At 50.4% G+C, this 14,159-nt stretch overlaps 1 protein-coding gene across 3 annotated transcripts in view; it reads right to left on the bottom strand.

The window, feature by feature from the left end:
* The window catches only part of LOC119394543 (cytoplasmic aconitate hydratase), a 486,597-nt gene that overhangs the window by 234,911 nt on the left and 237,527 nt on the right, over positions 1 to 14,159 (bottom strand). For all 3 annotated transcript variants that reach the window (XM_037661865.2, XM_037661864.2, XM_037661866.2), the window contains one exon: positions 2,898 to 3,054. In XM_037661865.2, the coding sequence (XP_037517793.1) occupies positions 2,898 to 3,054 (157 nt within the window). The remainder of the gene's footprint in view (positions 1 to 2,897; positions 3,055 to 14,159) is intronic.

Here is a 14,159-nt window from a genome sequence, read left to right as displayed (position 1 = left end):
AGTTAAGGCAACGACCAAGTGAAACCTGTGGAGTACACTGGCGCAGCTGCCGTTTATTCCAGCCGAGTGGCAAATATTCATGTCACTTGATTTGCCGTAGATGCCCGTACCAATGCTCTGTTTGAGGCCAGTATGTTGTGCAATCTCACATGGGTGACCTCAAGGAAGAGATTACGTCAATGCGCAATTATATTATTATCGAGGGCTTTCACAATATCCAACGGACAAACAGAGAAAATATGCCGTCCCTACGAGTGCTCGCGTCTTATTTACTTCCTCTTCTTCCTCATCTCTCTTTTACCTTTCTCGGCATTCCCTCACACTTGGCCACAATGCATGTTTCCGGTGTGACTTTTTGACCAGTATGGTAGCCGAAAGCGCCTCCGATTTTGATGCGCTCGAGTAGGCAGGCTTCGAGAAAATACGACCTGCTGCCAAATCATCCATTGATGACGGCCACAGATCCTTGAATCCGTGACACTGTGCGCAGCGGGTGAAGGTACGAATTTTCCCACAGGGGCACACGCGCACATGCGATCTCTAGCGCGTCTGATCGAAAGACTTGGGTTGAGATCAAACACAAACAATGCCTTTGAACCAATGAGATATCTTTTTTAAAGCATCCATCAAAAATGTCGGTTAATCAATGAATCGATTAAAACATCATATCGAAAGCAGTTAATCGATCAAAGGCTAAATCGACAAACGATTAACGGTTAATCAATTAAAATTTTAAATCGACCATCCCTATACTTTCGTATTCAGTGGGCAAAAATTCATGAAGTAATGGCGCACATAACTCATTGAGGGTTCCTGCTCGGTGGCCTGAAAGCAGATACCACCTAGCCGCCGTGTCAGTCAGTGCTGCCGGGACGACACGGTTGAGCACCTCTTGATCGTCCAGGCCTATGGCTCTCTGGTAACGTGTAAGGAAGTCCAGATAATCCCTTGAACTGAGCAGATCACCGTATCCACTGTAGGCTGGAACGGCCAACATGACAGCAGGGTGAGCGCGTTTCGGAGTGGCCGAAAGCGTTTGGACTGCCCTGGTGAGCGCCTGGATCATTTGGGCGGCATTTTGCAGCAACGTCTGGGCGCCCACTTCAAAGGAAGCTATCAGTGCATTAGCGGTGCGGTCGAGCGATAGGGAACTGTCTCCAGCTCGATAAGCGGCATGGCTTCAAAAGGTATACAGTGAAATCTCGGTATAACGAACTTCAGGGGACCGTGGAAGAATGTTCGTTATTCTGAAAGGTTGTTATAGTGAAAGCCCAAAAGTTTACCATTGCAATAGAATTTCAGAAACGCAAACGTCCTACCTTTGCAACGGTACGTCCTTGAACTCGTTTCTCAAAACAATGCACACGTGAACGTCGGACAAGGCACGTTTATTTGAAATAGTCCGTGATCGTTTTTTGATGGGCGAAGCACAAACTCTGCGCCACGAAACGATTCTAGACCGTCCGCACTTTTATGCGCCGCTTCGGTCGCTGTGCCCTTTTTTCTATGAATATGCAAAGTTTCCTCAAGTAGTTCAACGCATCCGTGGCCGACACGGACTCGTCGCGATCTTCGGGTGCTACCGTGACATCGTCGTCCATGTCATCGCTGCAATCCTTTATCTTTGAGAATTGTGGCGATCGTCGACCGCGCCACTCCACGTTCTTTAGCCACGACGGCTTGTTTCTTCCCGTCTTCTATTTCACGAAGAATGTCTACTTTCTCACTCAAAGAAAACTGCTTCCGCTTCTTCGCCGTAGGAGGAGTTTTTGACCTCAGGGCAACACGAACGCCGGGACGCACTTCCAATACAATAAAATACGCAGAAGGCTGATACAGGTGACAGATCGCGAATAACTGATAAAGCAAGCAAGTAAAACGTGATGCAGGAAAAAGGAAAAGCGGTGGCTATTTGTACTTTTTTTTCCTTCTCCCGCACCGTCTTAGGTTTTCCGAGCCCATGTTCCCCGGCACTCCGCTTACAAAACCTGATGCCTCATCGCCTCCGCAACGGGGGGGAAAAAAAAAAAAGAGTTCTCCGCCCGCTGTCTTTCTCCTCCCGCGCCATCTCAGGTTTCTGCGGGAGGGCATCCGCTCTTCGCGCTGCGTCGTCTGCTAGCTTACAGCTCCGACTGCCATGACGGACACACTGAAATCTAAGAATCCTCGCAAGATCACTAACCGGAGGCTCACCTTCTAATCTATCTTTACATTGTCGAGATTGCAAGTGCATGCCAAAATTCAATGAATGCGCAGTTTTGTACCGACATAGGAATGAAGAAACGCGTCCGATGATTGAGGCATGGCATATCGAGAATAGTGATAGCGCATGTGTGAGCAAACCGTCGATTAACTTGCATAAAGATTAAATCAAATGCCTTAACAGCTATCTTTCGTGTAGGTCCCCACGCGTGCCGGATTGATAGGTTAACCTATTGCATGGGCATGCACAGATAAGTTTTTGTGCCTTCTTTCTTTTTCGCCGTTGTGCATCTATTCAGTTGTTAGTCGGCGTTTGTGGTGTCCTGACTTCTTTCTTATGTCCGTGTTTGCACGCCCTGTCTTTTTAGAATGAGTCATTTAAAGAGTGCGATGCCTCAAGCAGTGGCCACATGGCCGGCATGGCTACATTTCAAGTACAGTGATTAGCAAAAAAAAGAATGCTGAACATACTGATGTCAGTTCCTCAACAAATAGATAAGGTTCCAGACAAAATGCCAAACTGTCAACAACAGAGGTCAAATGCACACATGGTGGCGCCGATACTTTGGTTAGGCCAAATGTAGCCAGAAAAAGCACAGTGGCGCGAGATGAGAAAGCTGTTGGTATCTTTGGAACAAGATGGGGCTCAGCTGCAGCAAGCAGAATAGCACAGGATAGTAGCAAAAGCGTCGTACCAAGGGGCTCCTTGTCCAGGTCGATGTTGACGGTGCCCGCAATGGCATACGCTACAACTAGAAGTGGGGAAGCCAGGTAGTTGGCCCGAGTGTTGGGGTGCACGCGACCCTCGAAGTTGCGATTTCCAGACAGGATGCCCACTGCAACCAGGTCTCCCTGCATCCAAGCATGAATATATTATTTGAAAACTGAGTTTACACGGCAACCACAGATGGAAGGCACTTTAAAATTGCTCTAGCATGCAGAATGACCTGAAGAGCAAGACAGAAAAGGAGGAAGATTACGTTCGTAAGAGTTCTTATGCTACAACCCGTAGTAACTAGTAGAGTGCCATGTGAAAGGCCTAAACATGGACGGCATCTCCTTTCTGTGCGCTTCTGATGGGTGGCTTGCCAGCCTGCATTTTTTTGTTGTGTCGTGATATTGCCATTCCCATGGCCAAGTGCCGCCATCTTAGTATCGTTGAAAGACCTCCATTTGTATTCCCGACCTTCCAAAAAGTACAATGCCGCACCGAACTTTTTAGTCTTTTCCATTAATTGGTGTTGCATTTTGTGTTTTTTACAAAACATTACCCTTTCTACATTTTCGTTTTTTTAGACTTTTGTTGCTGTTTGTTGTAGTCAGAAATCAGACAACATACGCCTTTCAGAATGCGTATGGAACCAGCCCAGGAAGACACTGTATCCAAAATAATCATATAGGTCAGACCAAATTCGTGATGTATGCAACTTCTTACTCACTGCTGCTACGGCGATTTCCACACCAACGTTACCTAGCGGTCTGCTCGCCAGTACGAAAACTGTTGATTTGCCATTGCTTTGTTGTACCACTCACAAACAACGGCGAATCCAAGTTCTGTTTTAAATAATTACGGAACCACACATCATATGGAAAGCAACCCTGACCCTATTGCAAATAATCAGACAAGCAAGTGGTCATGCCAGACTGAACAGGGCATAGTGCAACTCGGTGCTGTGCCAGCAATTTAGTAACAGGAAAGCCAAGTCATGTGCCGTGTGAGCTGTACACTGCATATGGTGATGCAGACATTGTGTGGGCTTTAAAGTGAAACAATGAATCAAGTTTAGACTAATAAATTATACTCTGAAAACTCTACCGTAATCAATCTTGTCATTATAGGTTTATTAATACAAGAGAAAGTCAAGGTCAAAGATTCATTTTTAAATTTCGCGCCAAAGTCTCCGTACATGACATCATGGAGCATTTTTTTCGTATTTCGGTGACATCAGCCCAAGTACTGTTCGCCTAGTACTGTTCTTGGCAGGCTTGTATGTGCCGCTGTCAAAAAGATGATGAGGACGAGCTCGTGAAAAGGACGATGAGGTCGTTGTGCCAGTGATCGGACCAGCCTGACGTTCTGCTGTACTGCTAGTTACAGGTTCCCGTTACAGCATCACGTGACATTACTGGTGGAGGTGCGGGGTAGCAGTCTATGCACTGCTACCACCAGGAAGATCCCGACACCAACAGCGACGCCTTGGAAGAACCAGCTGACCTTCGGCGTAGTCGGCGACAATTAGGCCTACCACCCCAATTCGGCCCTCTTCCAGAATGCTCTAGAAACTGTGGCAAGCGCGACAACGGCAAGCCACACGGAACAGACCACAGCCCCGTCTGCTCCATGGCCTTTCAGCGCCCTGCGAACCCCAAAACCCTTCCATGGGGACGCATACAAAGACGTTGAAGACTGGCTGTACCAATACGATCGAGTTGCCGTCGGCAACGAATGGGCTCCGGTATGTTTACTTCTATCTGGAGGATTCGGCGCGCATTTGATTTGAGAACCATGAAGCTGCTTTGACAACTTGGCCGGAGTTTTGTACTCAGCTGCGGAACATGTATGGAAGTCCCGACCGGAAAGAACAAACAGAACGTCTCCTCAATTGCAGGAATCAAAGACCAAACGAAAGCGTTGCCATGTTCGTTGAGGAGATGTCTCGGCTGTTCCGGCGAGCTGATCCCGCAATGGCGGAAGACAAGAAGGTACGCTTCCTGATGCGGGACATAAAAGAGCAGCTGTTTGCAGGACTTGTGCGCAACCCACCAGCTACTGTGGCGGAATTCCTCCATGAAGCCACAACGATGGAGCGAATGCTAAGACAGAGGTCTTCGCAGTATGAGCGGCCGAACAACCTTTCATGTCTGTCATCGGCTTTGGCAACACCGGACGTCGTGACCATCAGGGACCTCGCGGAGCTAGTGCGCAGCATCGTACGCGAGGAGCTGCAAAAGTTTCGCACAGTGTCTCCCCAGCCCCAAGTGGCTGCTCTAACGGATGTAGTCCGCGAAGAGGTACGGCAGCTGGTACAACCGTTGGTGGCGCCTCCAGCCGAAGCTCCTCTCCTAACGTACGCGGAAGCTTTGCGTACTCCTGTGCCGGCTGTCAGCTATTCCCCCCGACCGTCTACCTTGCAGACGCCGCAGTACTTCTCAGGCCTGCTGCATGACCAGAACCCGCGACTTAATGTGCAGAAATCTAACCACATTTGACAACCAACCACATTTGGCATACCAACCACATTTGACAACCCTCTACAAATTAATCACACAAAGCTCTGGGAAGGTACCGAACAAATAAAATTCATCAAGGGAAAATATCACGCCCCATCAACAATGGTTGCCAAGATTCTGCATCTTTACCACTGTAGTGTTGTTGTATTTTGTTTAGGGGTGTGCGAATATTCGAAATTTCGAATATTTTTCGAATAGTGTTTGCTATTCGATTCGATTCGCACTGAAATTTTACTATTCGAACTATTCGAACTTCCCAAAGACAAATGCAGTCAACATCCGGTTGAAAGTGACCCCTTCAGATTTTCAATATGCTTCACCTCATTACACTATCGTATTGCGGCAAAGCTGCCTTTCAAGCTCCGTTACGGTCGAACTTAGCCAAGAGACAAAGTCCGGTTGAAAATGGTCCCTAGATTTTCAATATGCTTCACCTCATCACACCCCCGTATTGCGGCAAAGCTGCCTTTTAAGCTCCGTTACGGTCGAACTGAGGCAAGAGACAGTCAACGTCTGATTGGAAGTGGTCCCTAGATTTTCAATATGCTTCACCTCCTCACACCCCCGTATTGCGGCAAAGCTGCCTTTCAAGGTCCGTTACGGTTGAACTTAGCCAAGAGACAGTCAACGTCCGTTTGGAAGTGGTCCCTAGATTTTCAATATGCTTCACCTCATCACACCCCCGTATTGCGGCAAAGCTGCCTTTCAAGCTCCGCTGCGGTCGCAAATGTATTACTCAAGAAAACGCTGGTTCTAATATGGAGATGAAAGATGTGGCAGAGTTGGGGGCTCAATTAATGCTGTTTTGGACCTGAAATTTGGGCAGGAAGTCCGAAAAATCGGACGCCTAAGCTTTTTAGCATCCTAAATTTCAGATGTTCTTATATATTGACATCTACGAGGCAGATTTGGAACTCCGGACTTGAAGGGCGCACACCCTTGTCTGCCACATCAGTTGGGCTTCCACAGAAGTTGAAAGAGAAGGAGAGGCTGAGGAAATGGCATCTCTGCCTATCACGTGTAAAGTGTTGTCGGCAACACTTTGGTTGCACCAAATCATGTACATAAATACAATTCGGCCTCTACATTGCCTCATTCTTGGTAAGAAAGACAACTATGAAATATGACCCCACCAGCGCTTCATCAACCTAGCGAAAAGAAACACTTTCATGTTGCTATCTCACAAGAACATACTTAGGGATTCTCTGCAACTTTTTCTGTAATTTCACTTCGAATTATTCGAAAAATGGTTGAGAAATATTCGAAAATTATTCGAAATTATTCGATTCGATTCGCACTCAATCTTTATTATTCGAATTCGCTTCGCACCCAAAATTTTGCTATTCGCACAGCTCTAATTTTGTTACATTAATCCTAGGTGGCGTCACTTACCCTAACACACTAACAGACGGCGCCACTAAGGGGTTACAGGGGTATATACAGTCGAACCCACTTATAACGATCCCACGTATAACGATCTATCAGTTATAACGACCATATTTGGGTGCACTTACGATTTTCCAATGCTATATAAACATTGAAGCTGCGTCCACATTATAGCGAACATTTTTCAAAGCCTCCTACTTTTACAACGAACACTTCAGTCACGGTCGCGGTAAAAATATGGCACATACGAATCGAAAAAAAAAGTTAAAACAGGCCTTCTAAAGCGTGAGAGGGGCGCGCGCTCGCGCGTGCCCCGCTCCAGTTTACTCGCGACTAAGATATCCCTGATCGGCGAGCACCACACGCAAATTTCGGACGCTACGAGCGAGGTCGCTCACTTTCCGGCCTTTTTCTTCAGTGGCAGAATGGCAGTGAGGAAAAAAAAAAAGGCAGCATGAAGCCTTGCGGTCAGCTTTCGCACGGTGACCTTTCCTGACGCCGTTCTCTGTAGCTACGACCGCCTACGTTGAACCAAACAATGCCTTGGAACGCAAAAAGGCATAAATGCAAGAAGTGATAACCGCGATAACTTTCCATCGCATAAAGGTTCACTGCGTCCCTAAACTCGTCCACGCCACAATGTGCCGCAAAAGGTCGTCCATCTTTTCGGTAACTGCAGAGACCGGTCGATCGGTGATAACGATTTCCGCGCGATAGCGGCTTTGCCTTCGCGGATAAGCATCAGAAAAGAGCGAAGGCGAGGTGGCGGCCGTCGATGAACGTGCAGTTATGACTTATAGCCGACAACCTTATATCACAGTCATCTGCAGATATCTGCTCGGTTGCGCGTGTGGCGTACGCCGTACACTGTGCGGATTGATGGCGGTACGAGCGCGCCATGCTGCCGTTCGCAAGTTCGCCGCCGCCGCATAGAGCGAAACCGCTTTAAAGTGCGCGTCGCTTTGTAGAAACGAAAGTAGCTTGCTGTTGACGAGCGGCGCGGGCACCGAAAAACGTCGATGCACTGACAGCGAGCGTATTCTACGTGTCTGACTACGTGACAACTCGAGTGCGCCGCGCATTGTCGTGCAGGGCCGCGAGAGCATCACGGAGACGTAGAGTGCGCGTTGCTTGCAAAATGCTTGCTTTCGCTGCGTTGAACGAACAGGCTACTCGCCGCAACCGTGCACGGTCCGGAGTGAAGCTGGCACGAAGAACGTACAAACGCGCGCATACGGCATACAGCAAGCGGCCCGGCAGTGACTCCGCGAGCCGAGTAGGCGACGCGCTGCATGCAACTAGCCAAGGATGATCGGCTCCACATGGCAGTACCGCACTACGGTGAAACGGTGTCAGTTCATTGCAAAGACGGGTAATTCACTCATCAGCACGTAGCGGGCGTCGCTTCACGACGTGAAAAGGCTTAGCTTGTCACCGGAGGGGTTGTTATAACACTTTAATAAAAGTGCACAGAAAAAAAAAACGGCTTGGCCGCTGAGTGCACTTTTTTAAATTCGAGTCCATATACAACGAACTACTGATATAGCGACCACTTTTCGCGACACTTTCGAGTTCGTTATAAGCAGGTTCGACTATATATAGTATAAATAAACATGGCCGGGCAGTTAGTCGCCGGCCAAGCCGAATGTCGCGTCGTCCTATCGTTAGTCTCGACATGGTGTCAGAAGTGGGATCTGCATCATAGTAAAAATGCCTCTGGGTGAGCAGAACAAGGACAGTGAGCTACCTGCGGCGACCGGCGGGAAAGCCATGGTGGCCATGGTCGCTGGGCCCAACTTGCAACCGCCACCCCATTTCGACTTCGAGAACCCAGCGGCTTGGCGGAGGTGGCGTCAGCAGTTCGACGACTACAGTTTTGCAACAGGTCTTCATGCGGCGGACGATGAAGTTCGCGTCAGAACGCTGCTATACTGCATGGGCACCAGGTCACGGGACATTTTGTGTTCATTGCAAGTACGGGACGAAGACTATCCAAAATACAGCGTCATCGTTGGTAAGCTGGATGGATACTTCTTACACCCCGCCAACGAGCCCTACGAGAGCGCACGGTTCCACCGACGTGTTCAACAGGCAGGCGAGACAGCTGACGCGTTCTTCACGGCACTGGGAAATATGGTGAAACGATGCAATTACTCTGCACGGGATATAGAGGAGCGACTGGTCCGCGACCGTTTTATCGTTGGCCTTCGTGACACGAAGTTATCAGATAAGCTCTGCCGCAATCCAAAGCTGACGTTAGATGAAGCGCGCATTTGTGTCCGTCAAGCGGAAGACGCAGAGAAGGAAAGGGCAAATCTTTCAGCATGTTCGCCAGCGGTGATAACGCATCACGAATCGATAAATGTGGACGCGGCGAAAGTCATGCAGAACCGCCCACAGCAGCGAGAGACGCGCAACACAGCTGCCCCATTGATGCATGCTTCTTCGCCTTGTAGATTTTGTGGCCGGTCCTTATATTTGCATTCAGAATGTCCCGCACGCCGAGCAACCTGCAACAAATGTGGAAAGAAGGGCCATTTCGCAGTGGTTTGCCGGGCTAGCAAGCAACTTTCCATTGTGGAATGGGGTGCTGTCGGTTCGAACAGCGAAGAGCGGGCCAAGTTCGTGGATGTAAAAGTGGACGGAACGCCTCTACGCTTCAAAGTTGACAGCGGCGCCGAGGTCACAGTCGTCCCCAGTACATTTTCTGGAATTCCGCCATATCTTGAGCCGCCGGAAGGGGAACTTTCAGGACCGGCGGGACAACCGCTGGACGTGCTGGGAACGTTTACCGCCACTCTGCAATGGAAGAACAAGTCGGCAACGCAACGACTTTACGTGCTTCGGTCACAGGTCATACCACTTCTGGGATTTCCTGCTATCCAAGAGCTGGGTGTGGTCAAGTTCGTGGATCCGGTGGTCGAGATGCAAGGCAACCAGGCGGCAAGACAGGCTGTTCTGTGGTTTGGGCGAGCAGCAAGAAGCGTACACTATACGCCTAAAACCAGATGCTGTCCCCTATTCGCTGCTGGTCCCAAGACGTGTGCCCATCCCTCTACACGGTGTCGTGAAGGCGGAGCTTGACAGGCTAGAAGCGGAGGGCGTGATCAGATGCGTGACAAAGCCTACTCCATGGTGTGCCGGTATGGTCATCGTACCAAAGGCATCCGGTTCATATCGCATCTGCGTCGACCTCACCAAGTTGAATCAGGTAGTGTTGCGTGAGCGCCATATCTTGCCCACCGTAGACCAAGTTTTGGGACTACTGGGTAATGCTCAGGTGTTCTCGAAGCTTGACGCTACATCAAGTTTTGGTCAAGTAAAACTGGCAGAAGAGTCTGAAGAATTAACAGCATTCATAACGCCGTTTGGACGGTATTGCTACCGTCGACTGCCATTCGGGATAACGTCCGCCCCCGAATACTTTCAGCGCCAAATGAGTTACATTCTCGAGGGTCAAGAAGGCGTCATAAACTTGATCGACGACATTTTGGTTTTTGGCTGCGACCGTGCAGAACACGACAGCCGGCTCCAATCAGTGCTGGCTCGACTGAGAAACGCCAGGCTGACCCTGAACAAGTCGAAATGTCAATTCGGCGTCAGAAGCGTCAAGTTCCTCGGCGTAGTTATCTGCGGCAGCGGTATTTCGCCGGACCCAGACAAGCTTGCTGCTGTCAAGAGCATGGAACCTCCAGTTGACGTCGGTGGCGTCCGCAGACTATTGGGCATGGTAAACCACGTGGGACGGTTCTTACCCCATCTGTCAGAGGTGACGGCACCCATTCGAGGACTGCTCAACAAAAGAAGTGACTGGACGTGGGGACTGGCCCAGCAGGTCGCCTTCCAAAAGTTGAAAGACATGATGTCGTCCAACATCTGCATGGCTAACTACCACCCACTGTACCCGACCGTCGTATCCGCAGATTCCAGTTCGTTTGGCTTAGGTGCCGTTTTGCTACAAGACCAACCGAGCGGAGAGTGCAGAGCCGTGGCCTACGCATCACGCTCCCTCACACCAACAAAGCAAAGGTACAGCCAAACGGAAAAGGAGGCCTTGGCAGCTGCATGGGCTGTCAAGCGGTTTGACGAATATGTCCGGGGCTTACACTTCACCATCGAGACCGATCACTTACCGCTCACATCCTTGCTTGGTTCCATGGATGTCGATGCTTTACCACCAAGGATCCAAAGGATTCGACTGAAACTCATGAGGTACCAGTACACGGTATTGTACGTTCCAGGGAAGCTGCTGGCAACGGCTGATACCCTCTCAAGAGCCCCCGTCACATCAGCGTCTCCAGCAGAAGGAAACCAAGTGGAGTTGTACATCAGTGAGGTCGTCGGCAACATCGCGGAAGGCGCACCAGTTAGCCTTAAAGCGGTTCGTCAGCACCAGTTAATGGATGGCGAGTGTGTTACCCTCGTGAAGTACTGCAGGCAAGGTTGGCCTCAGAAAAACAAAGTGATGCATGTGCAGAAGGCCGGGAGATAGCCGGAGACTAGATCGCAAAAATAAGACATAGCGCTACGAGAGCCCAAAACAAACTAACTCTTTATTTTCCCGCGTCCCCATCTTTCAGTCCTCAGGCGTGACGCCACAACGCACAAAGCAACAGGGCCGCGCGAGGGCACTGCATGTTAGCCATTACATTGTGACACTCCTCCCCTTTTAAGAAGAATAACTACGGGGAGTACCTAAGCACTGGTTTCCTCGACCTGTTGCTGCGTCGCAACACTGGTGTGCAAGGCGCAGCCACGGAAGAGTCACTCCCCACATGAACACCACTGTTGCTTGCAGTAATGTCAGTGTTTATTGCACAGCCCCTCTCAGGCGAACTTGTAGCCGGCTTGACAGCCTCTTGCTCCGGCATGTCCGGAACTGTTGATTCAAGGAGAGGAGGCTGTTCCCATTGTTGTATGGCCACAGCACTAGCATGGTGAAGCGCATCCGTTTCAGATGTACCCGGTGGACCTGTCTGGGCAAGACGCAAGCAGTCACCGAGTCGGTGCCATATAGACCTATCGTCGAGAATGACGCGGGCTGACGGCGGGGTGACGTCGACAACACTGGCCCGCACCCATGGTGCTCCCTCTCGAAAGTTTCGCGCATACACGCTGTCTCCTGGTTGCGATGACGGAGTTGGCCGGGATCCTCTGTCGGCATACAGCTTCTGCTTAAGTTGCCTTAGAAGTACCGATGTCTGCAGGCTTGGCCGCAAGACATCCAACGGTGTCTTGAAGGCTCTCCCTGTCAGGAGTTCGCACGGTGGCCGACCCGTTACTTCGTGAAGTGTAGTCCTGTAGTGGAATAAGAACCGGGACAGTTGTGTTTGGAAGTTGCCCGACCCGGATTTCTTGAGTTTGTTTTTGACGGTCTGTACTGCTCGCTCTGTGGCACTGTTGGACGCAGGGTGATACGGCGGTACCAGCATGCGATGTACAGTCGACGTCCGATTTCCCGGACGCCCGAAATTCCGGACATGCCTGATTTCCCGGACTCATCTGTGGCACCGTCAAGTTCCCCGTAGAGTCAATGTATTAAAAAGTCCGAAATTCCGGACGCTTATAGCCTTCGCCATCCGATTTCCCGGACTTTTTGCTGTTAACCACCGACCCAAACGACCCAAAGTCACCACCGACGCCGCCATTTTGGTTGTTTTCATTTTCATATCCTTGAACCCACCGTACTCGCATCGCAGGTGTGGCCGGTGTGGCCAGCAGCACCGCCGCACCGCGCCGCGGCTGCCGTAACCTCGAAACCGCACGTGTCAATCCGTTGCCAGCCGTAACTTAGCCAAGCCAAACCTCACTGTGTTCGTTCACGTGTTGTTTTGTCAGCTGTGCCAGCTCTGCGGCCGTGTCTGCGGTTGATCGTTTGCTGCTGCGCGCTACCTTCAGTGATCACGTTTCCCGACCTTCAGCATCCACCGAGTTCCTAGCTGTTTCGTGCTGCGCTTTTCGTCGAGCGGATTCGCCGTTTACAGCAATGGCACCGACTGCTCCTTCGTCTTCGTCCGCGCCTTCGAAGCGCACAAAGCCACCTCGTAGGCTCACGATGACGAACTGCCATCCGCGGACGTTGCCTTCGACGATCTGCACGCTGGCGGCGTGTTGATTCCAGCCGAGATAACCTTTGAGGGCTTCGCCGACGCTGACAAAGACCTCGAGCTATGTGCGTTGACCGATGACGAAATCATTCATCAAGTTACGGAGGATTCCGATGACTCCGACACCGAGAATGAAGAGCCAGCTCCTATACAGCCAACGAGCTCGGAGTTGACGCGAGCACTGATGACACTGTCATTGGTGTACAGCGGCAACATGACGTTGACTGAAATTGAGGTAGACATAATCGCGGGCAAGCGGACCGTGCAAAAGAAAATAAGCGACTTCTTTGCGCCCAAGTGCTGACCTATGAGGTAGTGCCGGCCACATCGTATTTTTTTTTTTATATATAAACGGCTCTTTTCAGAGCCACCTAAACGATGCAGTGGCTGAATTGCTATGGGAATCTTGTATTCCGGCTGTGACCCTCTCCGTCAGCGAAAAATACCTACCAAAAAGGTGCGTTCTCACGTGCATTCGTTTTTCCGGACTGCCCGATTTTCCGGACGTTTTCGCGGTCCCTTGAGGGTCCGGGAAATCGGAAGTTGACTGTATTCCATTTCGAGTGAAGAAGTCCAGGTACTGTGCACTCGTAAAAGCAGGACCATTGTCCGAAACTATGATGGCAGGGAGGCCGTGCTGGGCGAATGCCATTCTCGAGGCGGAAATGGTAGCGTCTGCTGATGTGGAAGACACAGGGAAGACTTCTATCCATTTCGAGAAGGCGTCCACTATAACCAAGAAGGTATGCCCTAGAAATGGTCCCCCGAAATCAATGTGGAGCCTAGACCAGGGTCGCTGTGGAAAAGGCCAGGGTGTCTGCTGCACTGGCTGGGCAGCTCTATGTTGAGACTGGCACGTAGCGCAGCTCTTCACACTGTTTGCGATGTCATTGTCAATGCCTGGCCACCAGACATGGCTCCTGGCGATCATCTTGCTCTTCTCAATACCCGGGTGGCTGGCATGGAGCACACCAAGTACCTGGGCCAGCAATTTTTTCGGAATCACGACTCTTGATCCCCATAGTAGACAGCCTTCATGGAGACTGAGTTCTGCACTTCTGGCACTGAAGGGTTTCCACTCTGGTCCTGCTGGGAGGCTTTCTCCTTTCAATACAGATAGGACAACATGGCTCAATACCGGATCATCCCTTGTGGCTCGTGCTACAACAGCTGGTGAGAGGAGTTGTGGATATGCCTCCTCGAGCATGAAGATCTCAGCAGGGCGAGGAAATG

This window comes from Rhipicephalus sanguineus, chromosome 5, assembly GCF_013339695.2.
Source record: "Rhipicephalus sanguineus isolate Rsan-2018 chromosome 5, BIME_Rsan_1.4, whole genome shotgun sequence".
Classification (NCBI taxonomy): Eukaryota; Metazoa; Arthropoda; class Arachnida; order Ixodida; family Ixodidae; genus Rhipicephalus; species Rhipicephalus sanguineus.
Note: the sequence above shows the minus strand (reverse complement) of the source record. Positions and strands in the feature narration are given on the sequence as shown.